At 44.5% G+C, this 27,035-nt stretch overlaps 1 protein-coding gene across 1 annotated transcript; it reads right to left on the bottom strand.

Moving 5' to 3' along the window:
• LOC133379000 (zinc finger protein 708-like) lies at positions 1-26,970 on the bottom strand. The gene is made up of 13 exons (XM_061613612.1): positions 26,886-26,970; positions 25,961-26,131; positions 25,018-25,162; positions 22,546-22,623; positions 21,325-21,402; positions 18,329-18,412; positions 16,910-17,688; positions 16,688-16,821; positions 8,882-9,053; positions 7,812-7,956; positions 5,462-5,539; positions 2,291-2,374; positions 1-1,649 (listed from the first exon to the last, which is right to left on the bottom strand). The coding sequence occupies exons 2-13, from the start codon at positions 26,102-26,104 to the stop codon at positions 499-501; spliced, it is 3,072 nt and encodes a 1,023-aa protein (XP_061469596.1). The 5' UTR covers positions 26,105-26,131; positions 26,886-26,970; the 3' UTR covers positions 1-498.
• Positions 26,971-27,035: the final 65 nt, after the last annotated feature.

Below are 27,035 nucleotides of genomic sequence, written 5' to 3'. Positions count from 1 at the left end.
AGCAAACTGTTTACTTCATTTATTATTGAACGAAATTTGTATATTCCTGAAGTGTTTCACAAAAAAATAAAATATACATTAAAATTGTCAATACAAAACAACATTTAAAAACAAATTCTAAAAAGGGAAATGAATAGAATCAATAAAATTTAAAGGATTTAGAAGGATATGGAAGCACCTGGTAAACTAGCCATCACATACAAGGATGATCATTTATTTCCATTCATTGTTCACTTCCCATATAACATCTCAAAAACACCAACAATGAAAACAAAACACATACTTGTAAAAACAAAAACATTTTCAAATCCAATACAGGTACAGGGAACCTCCTACCCACAGCATTTCTGTCTTAGAATTCACCCTCAGTTTGTTGGCCTCCATCCAGCCCATCAATGCCTCCAGACACCTATCCATTACCTTCGCAGCATTTCCTGATTCAGAAGATGGAATGGAAGCAGACAAGATACTCCAAAGTTCTTTCTGCATCCTCTGCATTTAACTGATTTCTCCCATGTGCATTCTGTAATGTAATGTAAGGTGAATGCTCTGACTAAAGTTCTTTCCACACTCTATGCATTCATATGGTTTCTCCCCTGTATGTGTTCTCTGATGTAAAGTAAGATTACTGCTCTGACAGAAACTCTTTCCACACTCTATGCATTTAAATGGTTTCTCCCTTGTGTGGATTCTTTCATGTAAAGTAAGGTGAGTGCTCTGATTGAAGGTCTTTCCACACTCCCTGCATTGATATGGTTTCTCCCCTGTGTGTATTCTGTAATGTGAATTACGATTACTGCTCACACTGAAGCTCTTTCCACACTCCATGCATTTAAATGGTTTCTCCTGTGTATGGATTCTTTCATGTACAGAAAGGTGAGTTTTCCGACTGAAGCTCTTTCCACACTCCATGCATTTAAAAGGCTTCTCCCCAGTGTGTATTCTGTGATGTAAAGTCAGTTTACTGTTACTACCAAAGCCCTTTCCACACATCATGCATTTACACGGTTTCTCCCCTGTGTGGGTTCTGTGATGTACAGAAAGGCTACTGCTCTGACTGAAGCTCTTTCCACACTCCATGCATTTAAAAGGCTTTTCCCCAGTGTGTATTCTGTCATGTAAACTCAGTTCACTGTTACTACCAAAGCCCTTTCCACATATTGTGCATTTACACTGTTTCTCCCCTGTGTGGGTTCTATGATGTACAGAAAGGTGACTGGCCCGACTAAAACTCTTTCCACACTCCCTGCATTTATATGGTTTCTCCCCTGTGTGCATTCTTTGATGTAAAGTAACATAACTGCTCTGACTGAAGCTCTTCCCACATAGTGTGCATTTATATGGTTTCTCCCCTGTGTGTATTCTTTGATGAATGGTTAGGTTACTCCTCATACTGAAACTCTTTCCACACTCCATGCAGTGAAATGGTTTCTCCCCTGTGTGTGTTCTTTGATGTGCGGTTAATTTACTCCTCGAACAGAAGCTCTTTCCACACTCCCTGCATTTATATGGTTTCTCCTCTTTGGGGTTTTTTTGATGCTGTTTTGGTCCCTCATGATTTCCAAAAAACTCTTTCTGTGCTTCGCAGTCGGCTATTGCTGATGACACCATCTGTGGTTCCCCGTCATTCTCATTCTTCTCCACAACATCTGTCAAAGGGAAGGAGGGAGAAAAAAGTCATGCTGGAATGTCAAGGCAAAAACAAAGAATCTCATCACAGATCAACTTCACTTAGACGAATCTTGATTTTTGCATCTCCACAATTCTCCCCCTTTCCGACTGTGGAAGGTTACCCAAACATTCTACAATCTCAATACAACTGTGGTATACATTTAGAAAAGAATGTGCGATAAGACGCAGGGTGAGGGGGAAAGAAGTGCAGCAGGACTGTCAAAAAGCAAACATGGCACAGATCACTGCTCAGTGGTTCCTATGAATTTGGCTGCAGTCAGAAGACGTAGTCTTTAGAAATACAGGAACATAAGCAGTTGCCTTATACTGAAGGAGACCACTGGTCCCTCTCGCTCAGCGCTGAATATTAAGCTGTCCCTGAAGATTCCAGGGACTAAGCCTAGCACCTTCTCCATAGAACTCATGTGCTCTATCTCTGAACTAAGGCAAAGCTGGCCCAAGGGGCACATTACACAAGTCTGAGATGATGGTCTGCACTGTAGGGGCAATTCCTTACCAGTTCAAACACAGCATGGTATATATTTCACCGGCAACCTTTGAATTTAGCCACAGATTTTGCATTGTCCTTTTGTTCCCATTAAAACTTTTCCCAAGGTACCTGCTGATATTGACCCTTCATCACAGCCCGATCCAACTGGATACTGTACTTCCAGCCAACAGATGAACTCTGGTTTTGAAATTCCTTTACGAGAAAATGACAAGCTAGTTAGTTCTGAACCCAAATTATCTAGGCATGAAGAATCAGAGAAGCTCCTGCTGGATCAGGCCAATGGCCCATCTAGTCCAGGATCCTGTTTTCACAGTGGCCAATCAGATGTCCATGGGAAGCTTACCAGCAGGACATGAGTGCAAGAGCACTCTCCCCTCCTGCAGCTTCCAGCAACTTGTATTCAGAAGCATAGCGCCACTGAGCATGGAGGCAAAGCACTGCTAGAGCCATTGGCTGCTACATCATGGCTAGTAGCCATTGATAACCCTATCTGCCATTTATTTGTCTAATCCTCTTACAATGCCATCCAATTTGTTGGCCATCTCTGCCTCTTGGGGAAGTGAATTCCACAGCTGAAGGATATGCTGCGTAAATAAGTTTTGTCTCTACTTAATTTTCCAATGTTCAGCTTCACTGGATGTCCACAAGTTCTAGTGTTATGAGAGAGGGAATGAAATGTTACAGACAGAAGTGCAAAGTTGTACACCAAGGAAAAAGAAACCAAACACACAGATATAAGATGGGGGTTTCTTGGCTCAGCAATACTACATACCGAGTCACACCAGGACTCGTTGCAGGAATTCAACTCAAAGCATATCTAACAGGTGGCTTTCCAGCTATCTCTTGAATGACTCCAATCTTGGAGAGCCCACTACCTCCCTAGGTAATGGGTTCCATTGCTCTACCTCTCTAACAGTTAGGAAGCTTTTCATGATGTTCAGTTGAAATCTGGCTTGCTGTAACTTGAGCCCATTATTCTGTGTCCTGCACTCTGGGACGATTGAGAAGAGATCCTGGCTCTGTGTGGCCTCCTTTTAAGTACTTGAACAGTGCTATCCTATCTCCCCTCAGTCTTCTCAAAGCTAAACATGCCCAGTTCTTTCAGTCCCTCCTCATAGGACTTTGTTCCCAGGCCCCTAATCTTCTCTGTTGCCCTCCTCTGAACCTGTTTCACTTTGTCTGCATCCTACTCGAGATAAGGCCTAACCAGAGGGGAACTAATACGATGCCCCCAAATTCTTTTTCAAAGATTGATGCTACATTGGCCACTTTCCAGTCTTCAATATAAGGAGATGTTACATTTTTTTTAGAAGATCAGTAATTTCACATTTGAGATTGTTGAGAACTCTCAGGTGGATGAGATCCAGACCCAGCAATTCATCTTTTTAAATTTTGTCTATTAGGCCTAGAACTTCATCTCTCATCACTATTGCAAAACTCTGTATCATCATGCCATTATAAAAAACTATAACGTAACCACACGAGGAAGACTGTGTATAGTTCTGGTAGCCTCACCTCAGAAATAACGACATGGCTCAGAAAAAAAAAAAAAAGGAAATGGACTGCCTTCAAGTCGATTTCAACTTATGGGCGACACTTTGAATAGTGTTTTCCTGGTAAGCGGTATTCAGAGGGGTTTACCATTGCCTTCCTCTGAGGCTGAGAGGCCCAAGGTCACCCAGTCAGCTTCATGGCTGTGTAGGGATTCGAACCCTGGTCTCCCAGGTCCTTAACCCAAAATGAACAAGAGGTTGAAGAAACCCCACTATGAGAAAAATTAGCTTAGAGAAAATGTGGATAAAGAGTGATGAGGTTTATAAATGTATGCATGGTGTGGAGAAAGTGGGTACAGAAAAGTTTTTTTCACTCTCTCCTAACACTAGACATAAATATTAGGCAGGCGCCATCTCTTTTTTTGGCACCTATTGAAGACTTTTTCAACAAGCATTTTAAATTGGGACCTATCCCAGTCTGCCTCTGTGTTGGAATTGCTTTTTAATATGTTCTTAAACTTTCTTTTTTAAAATGTTTTTAATCTGAGATGTTTTCATACCTTTTTTAAGTAACATTTTTGAAGATGTTTTGTTTTAATGTGTTTTAAAATTTGCTTTTATGAAGTTAATATTAATATTAATAAAGTTAATGTTAACATTAATGTTATTATTATTATTAATTATAGAACTCACGGACATCCAATGAAACTGACATTAGGGCAGTCAAAAGAAAGTACTTCACACAGCACATTTGGAATTCAAAGAATATATGGCTATCAATGTCTGTTAACTACCCGTTTTATTCATTTAAAAGTGTTTATAAACTGCTTAGTGTTTTTAAATTCTCTAAGCCGTGGACTGGGAACCTCTGGCCGGTGGGCCAGTCTTGGCCACTCAGGGCTCCCCCTTTGGCCCGCCAAGATGTTTTCATGAAGCCACACCAATCTGCTCACCCCACCAAGAGTTTAAAGTGGGCTCCTGATTGCTCCTTTGCTGGAGCGAGGTGTGCTCCCACCCACCTATGAGCTGAAGGGGCCTTGCTCAGTTACCACTGAATGGAGGGGGAAGCACCTCCCTCCTAGCGCTGCTCTTTGAAGCAGCCCCCACAGCACTGTTCAAATTCTGAAATTCCTCTTGCCAAAAAGAATTTCTTGCATGCCTATTTGCTCCTGTTTGTTGCTTTTTGAACCAGCTGCCTTATGGGAAGAGGGATTTCTCCTGTGGTCAGTTGATCCTTCCAAAAGCAGCCTCTGCCCCGCCTTTAAAAACCACTCATTTAATGGAGGAGGCTGCTTTCAACAAGTGATTTGCAGCTTTACCATGCTTGCAATTTGCACTCACGTCCTGCTTGCCCGCTTCTCATAGGCTTCCCTCTGTCAGGCTCACTGTGTTCTTTTTTAAAACCTCCCACATTGGGGACTGGACGGGGAAGTGGGGGAGACTTGCAAAGCCCTGCTCTAAGGGTTGTGCAGGTAAAAGGCAAAGTAACCAATACAAGCAAAAGCCAATAAATCAATAGTATTAAAATCACATGAAAGGAAATAAAACAGACATTCAGGAATCTAGTTGAGGGCAGTATGCTTCTCGGTTCTCATAGGCATCTGCTTGGCCACTGGGAGGACAGGATGCTTGACGAGATGGCCCACTGGCCTGATCCAGCAACCTCTTCTTATGTTCTTAAAGCCATCTAAGATGTCCTCTAGGAAAACGTGCACACTGATGGGTTAATGTGTCAGAATGGAATGGAAGAATCCAAAAAGGACCCCCAACACAGCCAAGCATCTACCTGCTGATGCCTCCTCTTCTTTGAGGTCCTGGATAAACGGGGCTTTTCTTTCTTCCCAACAGGAATTGAGGTCCAATTCTGTCAAGGAAAGAGAGAAAACTAGTTACTTTTGATCAGAAAATATTCAGTCCTTGTAAACAGAGCCTTTTAAAGCTAACAAGAGGTATAATTTTGATCTGCTAAGTCCTGCACTCCATGAATAGAATAAGAACCTGTAGAGTCAGTCTTGCACTTGCGAATGTGCGTTCACTGGACATAAAGTTCATCTTGAAATGCCTGTTGGGGATGACATTGTGGAACCTTGTAAAGCCAGCTGTTTTCATTTGGGCTGTATCATTTTATCACACAGAAAGCAAAAATCATCCTGGGAGCTGTCCCTCCTCCTTCCCCAGTAAGCAAGTCAGGGCTGCACTTCAAATGGGCAGTTCTGGGGGAAATCGTCTTTTATTTATTTATTTATTATTTAATTTGTACCCCACCCTTCCTCCCAGCAGGAGCCCAGGGCGGCAAACAAAGCGCTAAAACATTTTAAAAACAGATTTTAAAATACATTAAAACAAAACAGCGTTAAAAACATTTTTAAAACAACTTTTAAAAAGGGTTAAAAGCATTATTAAAAGACATATTAAGCAATTCTGACACAGATGTGGACTTTTATAGCAATTAAGATTGAAGCCATTGCAACAAACAGTATTTACGCAGCCAAATATACTCTGATGGACACCATCAGCATTGGGTGCTTTTGAAAAAAATAATCACTCACAGTATCAGAAATCAATCAATCAATCTAGTTATCTCTCTCTCTCTTTTTATATATATATATATTGTTAGCTGGGAGAGGAGAAAAAGAAGGGAATTACATAAGAGGGAGCTCTTATGTACACCAACGACACAGCTGCGTGGTACTTGCACTAGGTATGCTGATCAACTTAAGGATGGAAAAAGGAGTATCAGTGGACAGCAAAAGAGATTGCACTAGGTATGCTGATCCGTTACTGCTTTCAATGCATTTGAATGAGACTGTATGTCTATTCATATTCATATTTGCATTGATTTTCCTTCCCAATTCCAATTAATTTTAGTTGCTTTGCTTTTGATTTTTCCTTCCCCTAGAGCCAGTCTCATTCAACACATTTAGTTTGAGACAGTGATTAGATAACAGCGTGTTAAATGTATTACACATTTTACCTTTGCATTTCTCTCTCTTTTTGCTTGGTTCAGGTTCATTTTGGGGAGAGAAGTCCTGTTAGAAGCTTCTATTTTGGGGTCATGTGTTCACAAGTGAAGTTTTTAAGTGAAGTGCTAAGTTTGCATTATGTTCCATCCCAGTGGTCCCTTTTCCCTTATTGATTAGAGCTTCTGTAGCCAGTGTTCAGCAGATTACGGAATTGTTCGTTTTTAACACTGTATAAATGTATTATTATCTACAGAATGTTTGAAAATTGATGTTAATGCTGCTTATACGTATGCCTTCACAGATTGCCCTTGATAAAGGGTCTTTGTCACCCGAAACGCGTCGGACAGCAATAAAACCACTTGTTTTTACTTTTGGCTGTTTGCTGGCTACGCACTTTTGAGGGTTTTCCCTCTTTTCGTCTGTGGTACTTTTGGGGTGCCTCCCTCCTTGCTTTCCCGGTGAGCCTACGCCCTGACTCCATTGCACATGGGCAAGATCCAGGTGGGCACAGCCTGATGCAAGAACAGCTGCACCCACCTTGACTCTCCAAACTGCCATTGCTGCCTCTTCCTGATTCAAAAATGAAAGCTGACCTTGGGGAAGAGGTAGGAAGGCGGTGGGTGTTCCAAGGCTCCAGGGGAGCATCTCTTCCAATCAGGGGTTTAGACTACAAGTCACAGAGTGTCAATTACCTGGTGGAGATTCAGAAGATGCTCTGCTAGGGCTTGAGAGCATCTGCCCTCGCCCTCTCCTGCTGCAAGGTAAGTCTTTTCATCTCAGAGCAGTGGAAGTTGGGAGGGTGGATGCTTTTCAAAGCAAATGATCAAAAAACCCCAAGAACAGAGGAAGCTGCATTATACCAGGTCAGGGGATTTCTCCATCTAGGCCAACCTTGACTACTACAATTAAGAGTGGGTCTCAGGTAGAGAAAGACCTTTCCCAGCACCTCCTAGATGACCATTTCCTGCCTCCACCTGGAGCTGCCAGGGACTGGACCTAGGATATTCTGTGCGCAAAACAAGTGCTCTCCCCCTGAGCTGTGATCCCTCCCCAAATATCCAGGCCCAGACACCCATTTTCATTACAGCATCCCTGCAGTGCAGTGGCAAATGGCACAAGCACTAAATCCCTATCTTCAGCATTCATCAGTCAAAGACTAAAGAGTGTCCCTACCGAGAGAGGCCACCATATTGTAATTCTTCTGCATGACTTCCCGGTGCAGAGCTCTTTGGCCAGGATCCAGCAGGGCCCATTCCTCCTCCGTGAAATACACGGCCACCTCCTCAAAGGTCAAGAGACCCTGGAAAGTCAACAGACCCTGGAAGAAGGACAGGAAATTTCTACAACATGAGCCATACTCCCGGTCTGAAAGGGGACGGGGTAGCAGGGTAGTTGAATGTGGGCATTTGAGTGATCAAAAAAAAGTGGAAAAAGAAGAAGAGGCAGTTTCTCCAATATGCACCAGCCTAAAAAGTGAATAGCTTTCATAGAGGATTGGACAACTCCCTGCAGGGTAAGGACATCAGTGGCTGCGAGCCACAATGGCAATGCATTGCCTCCACTGCCAGAGGCAGTATGCTGGGAATTGCAACAACTTGGCAGCTACATTTTGGTTAATATTCCCTTCTTGACCAGTATGCTGGGAATTCATGGAGCATATTGTACCTTGGCAGCCACACTTTGGTTCAAATTGGACTAATAGCCTGACCAGTAGGGCACGCTGGGATGACTCCCTTCTTGACCCCCTCTCGTTTTATGACATGAGTTTAATCCTAGAAATGATTTAACTTCGGTTTCACACCACTAGACCAGCTCTACCCTCTGTCTCTTTGCATTTCCTTAGTATAGTTACTCTTTATTAAGAATTCGTGAGGGTGAGTATTTCTGGTTTTTAGACTGCTCAGACATCAGGAAGTGCTTGATTGACTCTCTAAAAAGACCCCACCTCTCTAAGAGTGTATTTTAGGAGTCACATGTGTACACACGAGTTCTGCCAGACACGTGTCACCGGATCACAAGTGGGGCGAGTGCTCTTGTGTTCAGTTCTGCTTGCAGGCTTCCCACAGGCATCTGGTCGGCCACTGCAAGAACCGGGTGCTGGAACAGACAGGCTATTGGCCTGATCCAGCAGGCTCTCCTTATGCAGCCTCAGAAGTAGTATTCTCCCAGAGCGCTCCCCAACAAGCTCAGGGAGATGCAGCCACACTGCCCCCTCCGTCTTCCCCCAATGAGCCTTCCCTTACCTGATGGGACTGCCCAGCAGTTCTTTCCACTCTATCCCAGAGAAAAGACAATCCGGACGGTGCCTCTGAGGCCATGGTGCTGCCTGAGAGGGAGGTGTAAACTAGGCCAGTTCTGGGACTCCCACAGCTTTGGCCATGATGCACGTTTTCGTAGGGAGCAGCTCTCAAGGGCCTGCAGGAGAGACAGGAGATGGGAGGGTTTTAATCCTTCATGTATATTTGGGTTCCAGGCATTTGAATAGTATAAGCAGCCCCAATCTCAGACTCCCAGCACCCCCTCTCTGGGCCAGTACCGCAAGTAATCGTCCCCTCCAACAAACTCTTGAGAGGATGGCAGGAGAAGCCCCTTCCCCTCCAGTCCAGCTGAGGAAGGGGCATTTATTCACTCACTTCCTCCATCCTCTGCCTTGAAAGCTTCTAGAAGCCCATTCAGAGCCTGGTCAGTTTCAGATTCCTCTCTCCATCCCTCCATTTTCCTTGCAGGGCAGGAGGGGAACTGACCAACCCTCTTCCAGTGGAGGAAATCCAAAAGGGTCCCTGCAGCTCTGGGGCAGAAAAGCAGCACAGCAAACCCCTCCCCTCCAATGTGCCCCCCCACAAAGTTGTTTCCTCTGCATCAAGAGGTCCCCCCCTTTTCCCCTGCCTGACCTGTGTTTCGTCCTTCTAGAGAGTCTGGGCTCATCTGCAAAAGGGGTGGGGGGGGCAGCTTCAGTGGAAACAGTTTTTGCCACACTTTGCAACTGGACAGTGTTCCGTCAACCCCCTCCCCAAAAGCAAATCTTCCTACTCTCCCCTCGCCCCATCAGTCCCCTGTCAGGCCCAGGAATTGCAAAGGCAGCTCCCCTCCTCCACCTGTGACTCTCAAAACCACCACAGGACACCAACCCCCCAACACACAGCCACCCCCCCTGCAGAGCTGCATCCCCTTGCCCGGGCTCTGGCTTCCAAGAGGGCCTTGCAAGGCAAACCTGGAGGCACTTCGGACCCTGCTTTGCAAATGGACTGAATGCACCAGGGACCCCCAGAGGGAAAGGGGGGAGTGCCCCCCTCTTTTCCCTCACCCCCCAACAAAAATACTAAATCTTCTCCCCCCCCCTTTGCACCTCTTTAGGCTCCAGCCTCCTCCTCTCCGGGCCTAATTTTTTTATTTTCCCGAAATATTAATGAAGACAGCCCCCCCCACTTCCCCTTCAATATTCTCTCCCCCTCCCTGTGATGAAGACTTCCTGCCGCTCTGGGAACCAGAACTCTTTTCCTTAACCCATCGGAGGACTGAGTGGCAAGAGCTGCTTCCGCCCCCCCCACTGCCAAAATGTTTCTCCCTCCTGTCTGTTGGGGAGGGGTGCAAATGCAACCCCCCTCGAGTTCCCTCCTTCCCCCACCGGCAGCAGGAAGTCTTCATCAGAAAGGGGGGCACAATAGAGAAGGGGACAGGAGAACGGGGGTCTCCATTCAAAAGGGGGGAGGGTGTGGGGCTGGCATGAAGGGAGCCTGCGCTTGTGCATTTGCCCCCACGTTACGGGTGCCACTTGGAGGAAAAATGAGGTATAAATGCATAAATAAATAAATAAATAGGTAGGTGCAACATAGGGGTCATTCAGTGTATGGGGGGACAAGGAGGGCCTCCTAAATGGGGCTGCAGGTGCCTCTTCCTCAGAGGGAGGCACAGTCTGCCTGAGCCCTTTGCAAGCTGCCCCACGCTGCTCCTTGCAGCTTCCGATGCCAGGAGGTCGAATGGGGCTGTGGGGGCTGCTTCAAAGAACAGCGATGGGAGGGGTGTAGTCAGAGGTGTGTGTGTGTCACAGACCCATAACTTTTTTGGGAGCAGGGTCCCAGCCAGGTCCCTATGCATGAGCTAATCAGTAGGAGAAGGGAGCGTATTAGCCACTGAGAAGAGTCCTTGTCGTGCTGATTGGAGCCAATCGGAGTGAAAGGAGGTGAGACGGTTACAGAGAAGACTCTTTTCAGTAGCTAACACACACCCTCCACCCATGCTGATTGGCTGCTAGGGATGACTGCTGCAGCGGAGTGTGGACTGGCAAGATGGCAGGGATAGCAAGGGAGACGAGGTAAAGTGGGAGAAGAGGCGTGGCTGCGAGGGAGTGTGGAGTGACTGTCATGAAGGGACCCTGCACTTCGGAAGTTGCCGCTGTGCTATGGGAGAAACTTCCCCCTCCTTCAACAAGGCCTTCTGCTTCCTCCCATCACTCCTGGCTCCAGCAAAGGGATGATCGAAAACCCCACTTCAAGCTTCTTTGAATTATCTTGGAAGCTCTGCCCTCCCCTGCCCCACATTTGAAATTGTGTATGATGGCAGGTATGGGGCTGGTGGCCGTGGCTTCCCCAAAACAGTCTCATGGGCCAAAGAGGCCGGTCTGGAGGGCCCAGATTGGCCGCCCAGGCTGAAGATTCCCCAAATCTGGTTTAGAGATTTTAAAAATACTAAGCAGTTCATGAATACTTTGTTAATTTGTCTAATTATAAAGCTGTTTATACAGCCACAAGAGTGACTGTGTACTATAGCCAGCGTTGATTTTTCACATTCCGCAATGTTAAATTGAAAATACCCCCATTCCATTCTGATGCTTCCCATGAGCTCATTTCAAATCAAAACCTGACAAAACTTACAGTCCTGAACTCAGAAATGCTTGCTTAACAACCCTGTCAATTTTCATGGCAATGCGCAAAACAGTCAGAGAGAATAGAGTTAAAATCTAAAGAGAGAGAAAACCAGAGCCCTTTTAGATTTTTTTCTCTGAGTTCTCATAATCTGTTGAAATTCATTAAAAATTGGCCATGTTCACAGAGTACCAGTAATTCTGATACTGACCTTGCCCCATGCTCTGACCTTCATCTTCTGCAGTTTAAAAGTTCAAAAAAATGCCTAGGTGATTTTTAAATAATTTAATAAATTTTGCATTGAACTCAATGATAATGTCAGACATGCTCAGTAAGAACCAACTGTCATTGTTCTAAAAGCCAGACTCACAGCTGCTGGGCTTGCCTAATCAGGGGGCCACACCCACACCAGACTTTGATTTCACATGAGACAGTCAAGGCTTCCCTCAGAGAATCCTGGGAAGTGTAGTTTGTGGAGGGTGCTGACAGGAGACTCTATTCCCCTGACAGAGGTCCAGTGGCCAGAGTGGTTTAACAGTCAACCATTCTGACTGAAGCTCTGTGAGGGGAACAGGGCATCTCCTAGTAACTCTCAGCACCCTTCACAAACTACACTTCCCAGGATTCTTTGGGAGAAGCCATGACTGTCCAAAGTGAAATAAAGGCCTGGTGTGGATGTGGCCAGGGGCAACTTTGGTTTAAATTTGGGTGGGAGGCTACATGTGCCTGCTGTAGAATAAAAAGGAGAGGGAAACCCTGAAAAGCAATGATACTGTTCACAATGTTTTCCTTTTGGAAAGGAAAGGGGCTTCCCCTTTGGCCATTGCCCACCCATCCAATCTCCTCCCCTCCCCTTCCTCCTACACTCCTTACCCCATCCCCAGGTCAGTATTGGACTATGACCTGTGAGACCCGGGTTCGAATCCCCACACAGAAGTGGACTGTCTTCAAGTCGATCCCGACTTATGACAACCCTATGAATAGGGTTTTCATGGTAAGCAGTAATCAGAGGTAGTTTTACCATTGCCTTCCTCTGAGGCTGAGAGGCAGTGACTGGCCCATGGTCACCCAGTGAGCTTCATGGCTGTGTGGGGATTCAAACCTTGGTCTCCCAGGTCCTAGTCCAACACCTTAACCACTACACCACACTGGCACACCTGAGATATTGGACTGCCCTACAAATTTGTCAAAATGCAAACACAATTAGGGTTGGTCTTTCACAGTCCAATCCACTTGCTGTGTAGCTTGGAAGAATTCGGTAACATGTATGATATGTTCTGTGTATAGGTTAAACAAATAGGGTGATAAAATACACCCCTGTCTCACACCCTGTCCAATTGGGAACCAATTGGTTTCTCTATATTCTGGCCTTACAGTAGCCTCTTGTCCAGAGTATAGGTTGTGCATCGGGATAATCAGATGCTGTGGCACCCCCATTTCTTTTAAAGCATTCCATAGTTTTTCATGATCTACACAGTCAAAGGCTTTGCTGTAATCTCTAAAGCACAGGGTGATTTTCTCCTGAAATTCCTTGGTCCGTTCCATTATCCAACGTATGTTTACGATATGATCTCTGATACCTGGCATTTCTCACACCATATATGGTAAGAGCCTTTGTTGTAGAATTTTGAGGATTACTTTACTTGCATGGGATATTAAGGCAATAGTTCGATAATTACTGCATTTCCTGGGATCTCCTCTCTTTGGAATTGGGATGTATATGGAATGCTTCCAGTCTGTGGGCCATTGTTTAGTTTTCCATATCTCTTGACAGATTTTTGTCAAAATTTGGACAGATTCAGTCTCAGTAGCTTATAGCAACTCTATTGGTATGCCATCTATTCCTGGTGATTTGTTTCTTTCAAGTATTTTAAGAGCAGCTTTCACCTCGCATTCCAAAATCTCTGGTTCTTCATCATACGGTTCCTCCATGAATAAATCTGTCATCCGGGCATCTGTTTTATAGAGTTCTTTAGTGTATTGCTTCCATCTTCCTTTTATTTTATCTCGGTCAGTCAGTGTGTTCCCCTGTTGATTATCCAACATCCCCACTCGATTTAAATTTCCCTTTCATTTCTCTAATCTTTTGGTATAGGGCTCTTGTTCTACCCTTTTTGTTGTCCTCTTCTATTTCTATACAGTAACTATTGTAATAGTTCTCTTTGTCCCTATGTACTAGTCGCTGTATTGATGCATTTAGGGTTCTGACTGTGTTTCTATCTCCTTTTGCTTTTGCTTTCCTTCTCTCTTTAACCATTTGAAGAGATTCTTCAGTAATCCATTGAGGTCTTTCTCTCCTTTGAACTAGAGGTATTGTCTTTTTGCATTCTTCCCTGATCATGTCTCTGACTTCACTCCACAGTTCTTCTGGTTCTCTGTCAACTAGGTTTAAAGCCTCAAACCTGTTCCTTGTTTAATCTTTATATTCTTCTGGGATGTTATTTAAATTGTATTTTGGCATTATGATTGCTTTGTTGTTGTTCTTTAGCTCTGATTTTCGATACGACCATTTCATGATCTGTACCACAGTCTGCTCCTGGTCTTGTTTTCGCAGAAAGTATGGAACTTCTTCATCTTCTGCTACCAATTATACAATCAATTTGATTGCTATATTGACCATTTGGTGATGTCCACGTGTCCACTCGCCTTTTCGGTTGTTCAAAAAATGTGTTCGCAAGAAACAAATTATTGGCTTCACAGAATTCAATAAGTCTTTCTCCTGCTTCATGTCTGTCTCCAAAGCTCCATTTCCCCACAATTCCTAGTTCTTCTGTGTTCCCTACTTTTGCATTCCAGTCCCCCATGATTATCAGCACATCTTGTTTGGTGTGTGATCAATTTCTTCCTGTGCTTCTGCATAAAATCTTTCCAATTCCTCTTCTGCTGTTGCCGTTGGAACACAGACTTGGATGATGGTTATGTTAATGGGATTACCGTATAATCTCACTGATATCACTCGCTCAGACCTTGTGTTGTAGCTCCTAATTGCTTTTGCTACATCTCACTATTAAAACAACCTGTTTCTTGATTTCTCATTTCCTGCATAAAGTATTTTGTAGTTGCTTGACTGAAAATGTCCCATTCCCGTCCATTTTAATTCACTCACACCAAGTATTGTAATGTTGATACGTTCCATTTCTTGCTTGACAATTTCTAACTTTCCCTGGTTCATGCTTCTCACATTCCATGTTCCTATTGTGTGCGTCGTACAACTCTGGACTCTCCTTTCACAACTGTGCACATCAGCCTCTGGGCTTCCTTTCGGCTTTGACCCAGCTGCGTCATTAGTCACAGCGCTACTCGTACTTGTCCTTTGTTCTTCCCCAGTAGCTTGGTGAGTGCCTTCTGACCTGGGGGTCTCATCTTCCAGCACTATCTCGTGTTGCATTTTGGATACTCTGTTCATAGGGTCAGTACTGCCCCTAGGCACCGGGAAGCAGAACAATATAGAGAGAGAAGGGGGGGGCAACTATGCTTTTGCCCTGGTCCCTGCACATGCTAAGGGTGGGCCTGCATAGGGTTTTCGTGGTATGAGATATTCAAAGGAGGTTTACCATTCACTTTAAGTTTGGATGCATCTTAGTCTGGTGTCTCAGCTTTGACCATTCCAGCTTGGGTGTAGACTTCTGATGGCATTGCTCCCAGCTTTTTCAACTCTTAAACCCCCTCACCACGTTAAGGTGTGCATTCCCAAAGAATATATATTTGTTTATTGTTTGAATATAAGAATTCCCCATTAACTCCATACTCTGGAAACTTCCAGTTTGGATTATGGCATTGAGTTCCACATGGGGCTGCCCTTGAGCACAACTGAGGAAACAGGTCCAAAATGCAGCAGCCAGATTACTGGCTGAGGTTCCCCTTATAACGCATATTACCTGTGTTTGAAAATGAATGAATGAAACTTTATTTTTACCTCGCCCTTTTTCCAAACTGGAACTCAGGGCGGCTTACAAATAAAACTACATGTAGTTAAAAACATAGAAAAGCATACAATTAAAATACAATTAAACTATGCACAACCTTAAAACCGTAAAAGGCACTTAAAAATCTAAAAACAATTTAAAATAATACAGGTAATAATGTAAAACAATAAAACAAGCCTTATAAAGCCCAATTCTAAACACCTTCTATCCCAAAGGCCTGTCGGAATAAAAAAGTCTTTACTTGCCGAAGGATGGCAAGGAGGAAGCCATTTGTGCCTCCCTAGGAATGTTCCAGAACCTAGGAGCAGCCACCGAAAAGGCCCTATCTCGCGTCCCCACCAGTCGTACTTGTGAGGGTGTCAGGACTGAGAGAAGGGCCTCTCCTGAAGATCTCAGGGCCTGGGCAGGCTCGTATAGGGAGATACGGTCTGACAGATAGCCTGGACTTGGGCCGTATAGGGCTTTAAAGGTCAAAACCAGCACTTTGAATTGTGACTGGAAACAAACTGGCAGCCAGTGGAGCTGTTGTAACAAGGGAGTTGTATGATCCCTGTAACCAGCCCCTGTTAATACTCTGGCTGCAGCTCTTTGTACCAGTTTAAGTTTCCGAACAGTCTTCCAAGGCAGCCCCACGTAGAGTGTGTTACAGAGCTGCACTGGTTGCCCAAAATACATCAGCAGAAGACCAGTGAATGCATTTCCATTTCTGAAAGATATTAGCATAGTCCACACAAAAATTATCAAAGGAATATCAAAACCATGTTATATATAAAAACCGACAGGATACCAGAATTAGATGGGGAAATCAAGTGCAGCAAACTGTTTATTTATTTCATATATCATTTAACGAAATTTGTATATTCCTGAAGTGTTTTACGGAAAAAAAATACATTAAAATTGTCAATACAAAACATTTCAGAAAGGAAAATGAATAAAATCAAAATTTAATAGGACATGGAAGCATCTGGTAAACTGGCCATTACGTACAAGGATTTTTTAAAAATTTCTATTCATTGTTCACTTCCCAGATATCTCAAAAACACCAACAATGAAAGCAAAACAAAAACATACTTCATATGTAAAACCCAAAACAATTTCAAATCTAATACAGGTACAGGGAACCACCTCCCCACAACGCTTCTTAGAATTCAGCCTGTTCGTTGGCCTCCATCCAGCCCATCACTGCCTCCAGACATCTGTCCATTACCTTCACAGCATCTCCTGATTCAGAAGATGGAACGGAGGTGGAGAATATACTCACTCCAAAGCTCTTTCTGCACTCCCTGCATGTAAATGATTTCTCCCATGTGCATTCTGTGATGTAAAGTGAATGCTCAGACTAAACCTCTTTCCACACTCCCTGCATCCACATGGTTTCTCCTCTATATGTGTTCTCTGATGTAAAGTAAGATTACTGCTCATGCTGAAGCTCTTTCCACACTCCATGCATTTAAATGGTTTCTCCCTAGTGTGGATTCTTTCATGTAAAGGTGAGTGCTCTGATTGAAGGTCTTTCCACACTCCCTGCCTTTATATGGTTCTTCCCCGTGTGTATTCTGTAATGTGAATTACGATTACTGCTCACACTGAAGCTCTTTCCACACTCCATGCATTTAAATGGTTTCTCCTGTGTGTGAATTCTTTCATGTAAAGAAAGGTGAGTTTTCCGACTGAAGCTCTTTCCACACTCCATGCATTTAAAAGGCTTCTCCCCAGTGTGTATTCTGTGATGTAAAGTTAGTTCACTGTTACTACCAAAGCCCTTTCCACATATCGTGCATTTACATGGTTTCTCCCCTGTGTGGGTTCTGTGATGTACCGAAAGGTTACTGGTCTGACTAAAGCTCTTCCCACACTCCCTGCATTTATATGGTTTCTCTCCTGTGTGCATTCTTTGATGTGAAGTAACATGACAGCTCTGACTGAAGCTCTTCCCACATTGTGTGCATTTATATGGTTTCTCCCCTGTGTGTATTCTTTGATGAATGGTTAGATTACTCCTCGTACTGAAACTCTTTCCACACTCCATGCATGGAAATGGTTTCTCCCCAGTGTGGGTTCTTTGATGTGCTGTTAATTTACTCCTTGAACAGAAGCTCATCCCACAATGCATGCACTGAAATGGTTTCTCCTCTTTGAGGTTTTTTTGATGCTGTTTTGGTCCCTCATGATTTCCAAAGAACTCTTTCTGTGTTTCCCACTTGACTATTGCTGATGACACCATCTGTGGTTCCCCGTCATTCTCATTCTTCTCCACAACATCTGTCGAAGGGAAGGAGGGAGAAAAAAGTCATGTTGGAATGTCAAGGCAAAACAAAGAATCTCATCACAGATCAACTTCACTTAGACGCATCTTGATTTTTGCATCTCCACAATTCTCCCCCTTTCCGACTGTGGAAGGTTACCCAAACATTCTACAATCTCAATACAACTGTGGTATACATTTAGAAAAGAATGTGCGATAAGAAGCAGAGTGAGGGGGAAAGAAGTGCAGCAGGACTGTCAAAAAGCAAACATGGCACAGATCACTGCTCAGTGGTTCCTATGAATTTGGCTGCAGTCAGAAGACGTAGTCTTTAGAAATACAGGAACATAAGCAGTTGCCTTATACTGAAGGAGACCACTGGTCCCTCTCGCTCAGCGCTGAATATTAAGCTGTCCCTGAAGATTCCAGGGACTAAGCCTAGCACCTTCTCCATAGAACTCATGTGCTCTATCTCTGAACTAAGGCAAAGCTGGCCCAAGGGGCACATTACACAAGTCTGAGATGATGGTCTGCACTGTAGGGGCAATTCCTTACCAGTTCAAACACAGCATGGTATATATTTCACCGGCAACCTTTGAATTTAGCCACAGATTTTGCATTGTCCTTTTGTTCCCATTAAAACTTTTCCCAAGGTACCTGCTGATATTGACCCTTCATCACAGCCCGATCCAACTGGATACTGTACTTCCAGCCAACAGATGAACTCCGGTTTTGAAATTCCTTTACGAGAAATAGACAAGCTAGTTAGTTCTGAACCCAAATTATCTAGGCATGAAGAATCGGAGAAGCTCCTGCTGGATCAGGCCAATGGCCCATCTAGTCCAGGATCCTGTTTTCACAGTGGCCAATCAGATGTCCATGGGAAGCTTACCAGCAGGACATGAGTGCAAGAGCACTCTCCCCTCCTGCAGCTTCCAGCAACTTGTATTCAGAAGCATAGCGCCACTGAGCATGGAGGCAAAGCACTGCTAGAGCCATTGGCTGCTACATCATGGCTAGTAGCCATTGATAACCCTATCTGCCATTTATTTGTCTAATCCTCTTACAATGCCATCCAATTTGTTGGCCATCTCTGCCTCTTGGGGAAGTGAATTCCACAGCTGAAGGATATGCTGCGTAAATAAGTTTTGTCTCTACTTCATTTTCCAATGTTCAGCTTCACTGGATGTCCACAAGTTCTAGTGTTATGAGAGAGGGAATGAAATGTTACAGACAGAAGTGCAAAGTTGTACGTACCGAGTCACACCAGGACTCAATGCAGAAATTCAACTTAAAGCATACCTAACAGGTGGCTTTCCAGCTATCTCTTGAATGACTCCAATCTTGGAGAGCCCACCACCTCCCTAGGTAATGGGTTCCATTGCTCTACCTCTCTAACAGTTAGGAACCTTTTCATGATGTTCAGTTGAAATCTGGCTTGCTGTAACTTGAACCCATTATTCTGTGTCCTGCACTCTGGGACGATTGAGAAGAGATCCTGGCTCTTCTCTGTGTGGCATCCTTTCAAGTACTTGAACAGTGCTATCCTATCTCCCCTCAGTCTTTTCTTCTCAAAGCTAAACATGCCCAGTTCTTTCAGTCCCTCCTCATAGGACTTTGTTCCCAGGCCCCTAATCTTCCCTGTTGCCCTCCTCTGAACCTGTTCCACTTTGTCTGCATCCTACTCGAGATGAGGCCTAACCAAAGGGGAACTAATATGATGCCCCCAAATTCTTTTTCAAAGTTTGATGTTACATTGGCCACTTTCCAGTCCTCAATTGAAGGAGAAGTTACATATTTTTGTTAGAAGACCAGTAATTTCACATTTGAGATTATTGAGAACTCTCAGGTGGATGCCATCGAGATCCAGCATTTCGTTTTTTAAATTTTGTCTATTAGGCCTAGAACCTCATCTCTCGTTATCACTATTGCAAAATTCAGTATCATTATAGACATCTATAATGCAACCACACTAGGAAGACTGTGTACAGTTCTGCTAGCTGCACCTCAGAAATAGATGGCTCAGAAAACAACCAAAATGAACAAGGGGTTGAACATAAGCAGCCTCTACCCTGCCTTTAAGGCTTCTCATTTAATGGAAGCAGGGGAGGCTGGTTCAAATAGTGTTTTGCAGCTTTACCATACTCGCAATAGGGCAACGGTTGCACTCACGTCCTGCTTGCCCGCTTCTCATGGGCTTCCCTTTGCCAGTCTCACCGTGTTCTTTTTTTAAACCTCCCACATTGGGGGTTGAATGGGGACGCAGGGGAGACTTGCAAAGCCCTGCTCTAACCAGTGTGCAGTTTAAAGACAAAATAATTAAAACAACAATGCAACCAAGAAAAGCCAATAAGCAACAGTATTAAAATCATATGAAAGGAAATAAAACAGACATTTAGAAATCTACAGTTGAGATTAAAAAAATTTAAAATTAAAAAATTCTGAAATTCCTCTTGCCAAAAAGAATTTCTTGCATGCCTATTTGCTCCTGTCTCTTGCTTTTGGAACCAGCTGCCTTATGGGAAGAGGGATTTCTCCTGTGGTTAGTTGATCCTTCCAAAAGCAGCCTCTGCCCCGCCTTTAAAAGCCACTCATTTAATGGAGAAGGCTGCTTTCAACTAGTGATTTGCAGCTTTACCATGCTCGCAATTTGCACTCGTGTCCTGCTTGCCCGCTTCTCATAGGCTTCCCTTTGTCAGGCTCACTGTGTTCTTTTTTAAAACCTCCCACATTGGGGACTGGACGGGGAAGTGGGGGAGACTTGCAAAGCCCTGCTCTAAGGGTTGTGCAGGTAAAAGGCAAAGTAACCAATACAAGCAAAAGCCAATAAATCAACAGTATTAAAATCACATGAAAGGAAATAAAACAGACATTCTGGAATCTAGTTGAGGGCAGTATGCTTATCGGTTCTCATAGGCATCTGCTTGGCCACTGGGAGGACAGGACGCTTGACGAGATGGGCCACTGGCCTGATCCAACAAGATGACGACACTAAATTGTTCAGGGTTGTTAAAACAAAAAAGGATTGCGAAGAGCTCCAAAAAGACCTCTCCAAACTGAGTGAATGGGTGGGAAAATGGCAAATGCAATTCAATATAAACAAGTGTAAAATTATGCATATTGGAGCAAAAAATCTGAATTTCACATATACGCTCATGGGGTCTGAACTGGCGTTGACCGACCAGGAGAGAGACCTCGGGGTTGTAGTGGACAGCACGATGAATATGTCGACCCAGTGTGCGGCAGCTGTGAAAAAGGCAAATTCCATGCTAGGGATAATTAGGAAAGGTATTGAAAATAAAACAGCTGAGATCATAATGCCGTTGTATAAATCTATAGTGTGGCCGCATTTGGAATACTGTGTACAGTTCTGGTCGCCTCATCTCAAAAAGAATATTATAGAGTTGGAAAAAGTTCAGAAGAGGGCAACCAGAATGATCAAGGGGATGGAGCGACTGGTTGGCCACTGTGAGAACAGGATGCTGGACTAGATGGGCCACTGGCAGGCTCTTCTTATGTTCTTATGTCCTTAAAGCCATCTAAGATATCCTCTAGGAAAACGTGCACACTGATGGGTTAATGTGTCAGAATGGAATGGAAGAATCCTTCCATTCCCAGACCAAAAAGGACCCCCAACACAGCCAAGCATCTACCTGCTGATGCCTCCTCTTCTTTGAGGTCCTGGATAAACGGGGCTTTTCTTTCTTCCCAACAGGAATTGAGGTCCAATTCTGTCAAGGAAAGAGAGAAAACTAGTTACTTTTGACCAGAAAATACTCAGTCCTTGTAAACAGAGCCTTTTAAAGCTAACAAGAGGTATAATTTTGATCTGGTAAGTCCTGCACTCCATGAATAGAATAAGAACCTGTAGAGTCAGTCTTGCACTTGTGAATATGCATTCACTGGACATGAAACTCATCTTGAAATGCCTGTTGGGGATGACATTGTGGAATCTTGTGTAATGAGCCAGCCCAGATATTGGCTTAAAATATGCATACAATGTGCCAAGATGTTTTCGTGAAGCCACACCAATCTGCTCACCCCACCAAGAGTTTAAAGTGGGCTCCTCATTGCTCCTTTGCTGGAGCGAGGCGTGCTCCCACCCACCAATGAGCTGAAGGGGCCTTGCTCAGTTACCACTGAATGGAGGGGGAAGCACCTCCCTCCTAGCGCTGTTCTTTGAAGCAGCCCCCACAGCACCGTTCAAATTCTGAAATTCCTCTTGCCAAAAAGAATTTCTTGCATGCCTATTTGCTCCTGTCTCTTGCTTTTTCAACCAGCTGCCTTATGGGAAGAGGGATTTCTCCTGTGGTCAGTTGATCCTTCCAAAAGCAGCCTCTGCCCCGCCTTTAAAAGCCACTCATTTAATGGAGGAGGCTGCTTTCAACTAGTGATTTGCAGCTTTACCATGCTCACAATTTGCACTCATGTCCTGCTTGCTCGCTTCTCATAGGCTTCCCTTTGTCAGGCTCACTGTGTTCTTTTTTAAAACCTCCCACATTGGGGACCAGACGGGGAAGTGGGGGAGACTTGCAAAGCCCTGCTCTAAGGGTTGTGCAGGTAAAAGGCAAAGTAACCAATACAAGCAAAAGCCAATAAATCAATAGTATTAAAATCACATGAAAGGAAATAAAACAGACATTCAGGAATCTAGTTGAGGGCAGTATGCTTCTCGGTTCTCATAGGCATCTGCTTGGCCACTGGGAGGACAGGATGCTTGACGAGATGGCCCACTGGCCTGATCCAGCAACCTCTTCTTATGTTCTTAAAGCCATCTAAGATGTCCTCTAGGAAAACGTGCACACTGATGGGTTAATGTGTCAGAATGGAATGGAAGAATCCAAAAAGGACCCCCAACACAGCCAAGCATCTACCTGCTGATGCCTCCTCTTCTTTGAGGTCCTGGGTAAACGGGACTTTTCTTTCTTCCCAACAGGAATTAAGGTCCAATTCTGTCAAGGAAAGAGAGAAAACTAGTTACTCTTGATCAGAAAATATTCAGCCCTTCTAAACAGAACCTTTTACAGCTAAGAAGCGGTATGATTGTTGTCTGATAAGTGCTACAATATCTGAACAGGGTAGTTCACGACAGATGCTATTGGAGGTCACTGATTCATAGGGTCGCCATAAGTCGTAATCGACTTGAAGGCACATAACAACAAGTCCTGCACTCCATGAATAGAATAAAACCACGTGGATCCAGCAGAGTCGGTCTGGCACTTGTGAATATGTGTACACTGGACATAAAGCTCATCTTGACATGCCTGGTCGGGATGACATTTTGGAACCTTGCAAAGCCAGCTGTTTTTATTTGGGCTGTATCATTTTATCACACAGAAAGCAAAAATCATCCTGGGAGCTGTCCCTCCTCCTTCACCAGTGAGCAAGTCAGGGCTGCACTTCAAATGGGCAGTTCTGGGGGAAATCGTCTTTTATTTATTTATTTATTATTTAATTTGTACCCCACCCTTCCTCCCACCAGGAGCCCAGGGCGGCAAACAAAGCGCTAAAACACTTTAAAAACAGATTTTAAAATACATTAAAACAAAACAGCGTTAAAAACATTTTTAAAACAACTTTTAAAAAGGGTTAAAAGCATTATTAAAAGACATATTAAGCAATTCTGACACAGATGCTGACTTTTATGGCAATTAAGATTGAAGCCATTGCAACAAACAGTATTTACGCAGCCAAATATACTCTGATGGACACCATCAGCATTGGGTGCTTTTGAAAAAAATAATCACTCACAGTATCAGAAATCAATCAATCAATCTAGTTATCTCTCTCTCTCTCTCTCTCTTTTTATATATATATATATATATTGTTAGCTGGGAGAGGAGAAAAAGAAGGGAATTACATAAGAGGGAGCTCTTATGTACACCAACGACACAGCTGCGTGGTACTTGCACTAGGTATGCTGATCAACTTAAGGATGGAAAAAGGAGTATCAGTGGACAGCAAAAGAGATTGCACTAGGTATGCTGATCCGTTACTGCTTTCAATGCATTTGAATGAGACTGTATGTCTATTCATATTCATATTTGCATTGATTTTCCTTCCCAATTCCAATTAATTTTAGTTGCTTTGCTTTTGATTTTTCCTTCCCCTAGAGCCAGTCTCATTCAACACATTTAGTTTGAGATAGTGATTAGACAACAGCGTGTTAAATGTATTACACATTTTACCTTTGCATTTCTCTCTCTTTTTGCTTGGTTCAGGTTCATTTTGGGGAGAGAAGTCCTGTTAGGATCTTCTATTTTGGGGTCATGTGTTCACAAGTGAAGTTTTTAAGTGAAGTGCTAAGTTTGCATTATGTTCCATCCCAGTGGTCCCTTTTCCCTTATTGATTAGAGCTTCTGTAGCCAGTGTTCAGCAGATTACGGAACTGTTCGTTTTTAACACTGTATAAATGTATTATTATCTATAGTATGTTTGAAAATTGATTTTAATGCCGTTTTTATGTATGCTTTCACAGATTGCCCTTGATAAAGGGTCTCTGTCACCCGAATCGCGTCGGGCAGCAATAAAAGCACTTCTGTTTTTCCTTTTGGCTGTTTGCTGCCTAGGCCTTTGAGGGTTTCCCCTCTTTTCGTGGTGCCTCCCTCCTTGATTTCCCGGTGAGCCTAGGCCCCGACTCCACTGCATACGGGCAAGATCCAGGTGGGCACAGCTCTGCACACAGCCTGATGCAAGCACAGCTAAGCCCACCTTGATGCCCTTGCTACCTCCTCCTGATTCAAAGACGAAAGCTGACCTTTGGGCAGAGGAAGGAAGGCGGTGGGTGTTCCAGAGGAGCATCTCTTCCAACCGGCGGTTTAGACTACAAGTCACAGAGTGTTAATTACCTGGTGGGGGTTCCGAAGATGCTCCATTAGGGCTTGGGAACACCTGCCTTCTTCTTTTCTTGCTCCAAGGTAAGTCTTTTGGTCTTGGGGCACTGGAATTTGGGAGGGTAGACGCTTTTCAAAGCAAATGATCAAAAAGCCCCAAGAACAGAGGAAGCTGCATTATACCAGGTCAGAGGATTTGTCCATCTAGGGCAACTTTGACTACTACAATTAAGAGTGGGTCTCAGGCAGAGAAAGACCTTTCCCAGCACCTCCTAGCCGATCATTTCCCGCCTCCACCTGGAGCTGCCAGGGACTGGACCTGCCAGGGACTGGACCTAGGATCTTCTGTGTACAAAACAACCACTCTACTCCTGAGCTGCGATCGCTGCCCAGACATCCAGGGCCCAGACACCCATTTCCATAACAGCATCCCTGCAGTGCAGTGGCAAATGGCAAAAATAGTAAATTCACACCTTCAACATTTATCAGTCAAGGAAACAAAATTGTCCCTACCTAGAGAGGCCACCATCTCGTAATTCTTCTGCATGACTTCCCGGTGCAGAGCTCTTTGGCCGGGATCCAGCAGGGCCCATTCCTCCTCCGTGAAATACACGGCCACCTCCTCAAAGGTCAAGAGAGCCTGGAAAGTCAACAGATCCTGGAGGAAGAAGAGGGAATTTCTAGAGCATGCGCAATACTCCCGGTATGAAGGGGGAAGGGGTAACAGGGTAGTTGAATGTGGGCATTTATTGAGTGATAAGCCCCATACCTCGGTCACTGAGATCTTGCAGTGATGGCTGACAATCTGAATGGCTTTAAAAGAAAATTAAATGAATTCATGGAGGATATTGTAACATAGCAGGACCTTGGCAGCTACACTTTGCTTCATACTAGACTAATAGCCTGACCAGTGGGGCACGCTGGGATGACTCTCTACTTGACCCCCTCTCATTTCATGTCATGAGTATAATCCCACAAATGGCTTGACTCTGCTTCCACACCATTGGACCTGCTCCACCCTGTTTTTCTTTGCATTTCCTTAGTATAATTAATCTTTACTTAGCTTTTGAGGTGTGTGTGTGTGAATATTTCTGGATTTTAGACTGCTCAGACACAATTGCAGGGCAGCACTTGACTGATTACCATAAAAGAACCCACCTCTCCAAGAGTGTATTTTAGGAGTCACGTGTGACAAGCGAGTTCTGCCAGACACGTGTCACCGGATCACAAGTGGGGCGAGTGGTCTTGCGTTCAGGTCCTGCTTGCAGGCTTCCCACAGACATCTGGTCGGCCACTGCAAGAACCGGGTGCTGGAACAGACGGGCTATTGGCCCAATCCGGCAGGCTCTCCTTATGCAGCCTCAGAAGTAGTATTCTTCCAGAGCCCTCCCCACTACTCACAGGGAGATGCAGCTGTGCTGCCCCGTCTGTTTTCCTCCAATGAGCCTCCCCTTACCTGATGGGGCTGCCCGGCTGCTCTTTCCACTCTATCCCAGAGAAGAGACAATCCAGATGGTGCCTCTGAGGCCATGGCGCTGCCTGAGAGGGAGGCATAAACTAGGCCAGCTCTGGGACTCTCACAGGTTTTGCCACGATGCATATTTCATAGGGAGCAGCTTTCAAGTGCCTGCAGGGGAGAGATAGCAGAAGGGAGGGATTTCATCCTTCATGCAGATTTGGGTTTCAGACGTTTGAATATTATAAGCAGCCTCAATCTCAGATTCCTGGCACCGCTCTTCCATCATTTTCTCTCTCTCTCTTTCTCTTTAGACGTTGAACTCTCTATTCTCTCTGACTGTTTTGTGTATTGCCGTGAAAATTGAGAGGGTTGTTAAGCAAGCGTTTCTGAGTTCAGGACTGTAAGTTTTGTAAGGTTTTATTTTGAGGTGAGCTCATGGGAAGCCTCAGAATGGCACGGGGGTATTTTCAATTTAACATTGCGGAATGTGAAAAATCCACGCTGGCTATAGTACACAGCCACTCTCGTGGCCGTATAAACAGCTTTTTAATTAGACAAATTAACAGAGGCTCTTCCATCGTCTTCTGTCAACCACGTCCCCCTCATAGAATAGTAGAGTTAGAAGTCCAAACCTCCTGGCAATGTAGGAATCCAGATCAAAGCCAAAAAGCAAATCTTCCTTCTCTGCCCCCCCCCCAATGAGTGCCCTGTCAAGCCCAGGAATTGCAAAGGCAGCTCCCCTCCCCAACCCGTGGCAGTCCAAACCAGCACAGGACATCACCCCCAACACACAGCCACCCCCCAAGTGCCCCCCTTGCAAAGCTGCATCCCCTTCCCGGGCTCTGGCTTCCAAGAGGGCCTTGCAAGGCCAACCTGGAGGCACTTCGGACCCCCTTTGCACGTCGCCCCCCCCCCTTTGCACCTCTGCACGCTCCAGCCTCCTCCTCTCTGGGCTTAATTCTTTCTTTGCCCGGAATGTGAATGAAGACAGCCCCCCCCACTTCCCCTTCAATATTCTCTCCCCCTCCCTGTGATGAAGACTTCCTGCCGCTCTGGGAACCAGAACTCTTTT

This window comes from Rhineura floridana, chromosome 3 (assembly GCF_030035675.1).
Source record: "Rhineura floridana isolate rRhiFlo1 chromosome 3, rRhiFlo1.hap2, whole genome shotgun sequence".
NCBI classification, from domain to species: domain Eukaryota; kingdom Metazoa; phylum Chordata; class Lepidosauria; order Squamata; family Rhineuridae; genus Rhineura; species Rhineura floridana.
The sequence above is the reverse complement of the archived record's forward strand: the minus strand, read 5'-3'. Positions and strand labels throughout refer to the sequence as shown.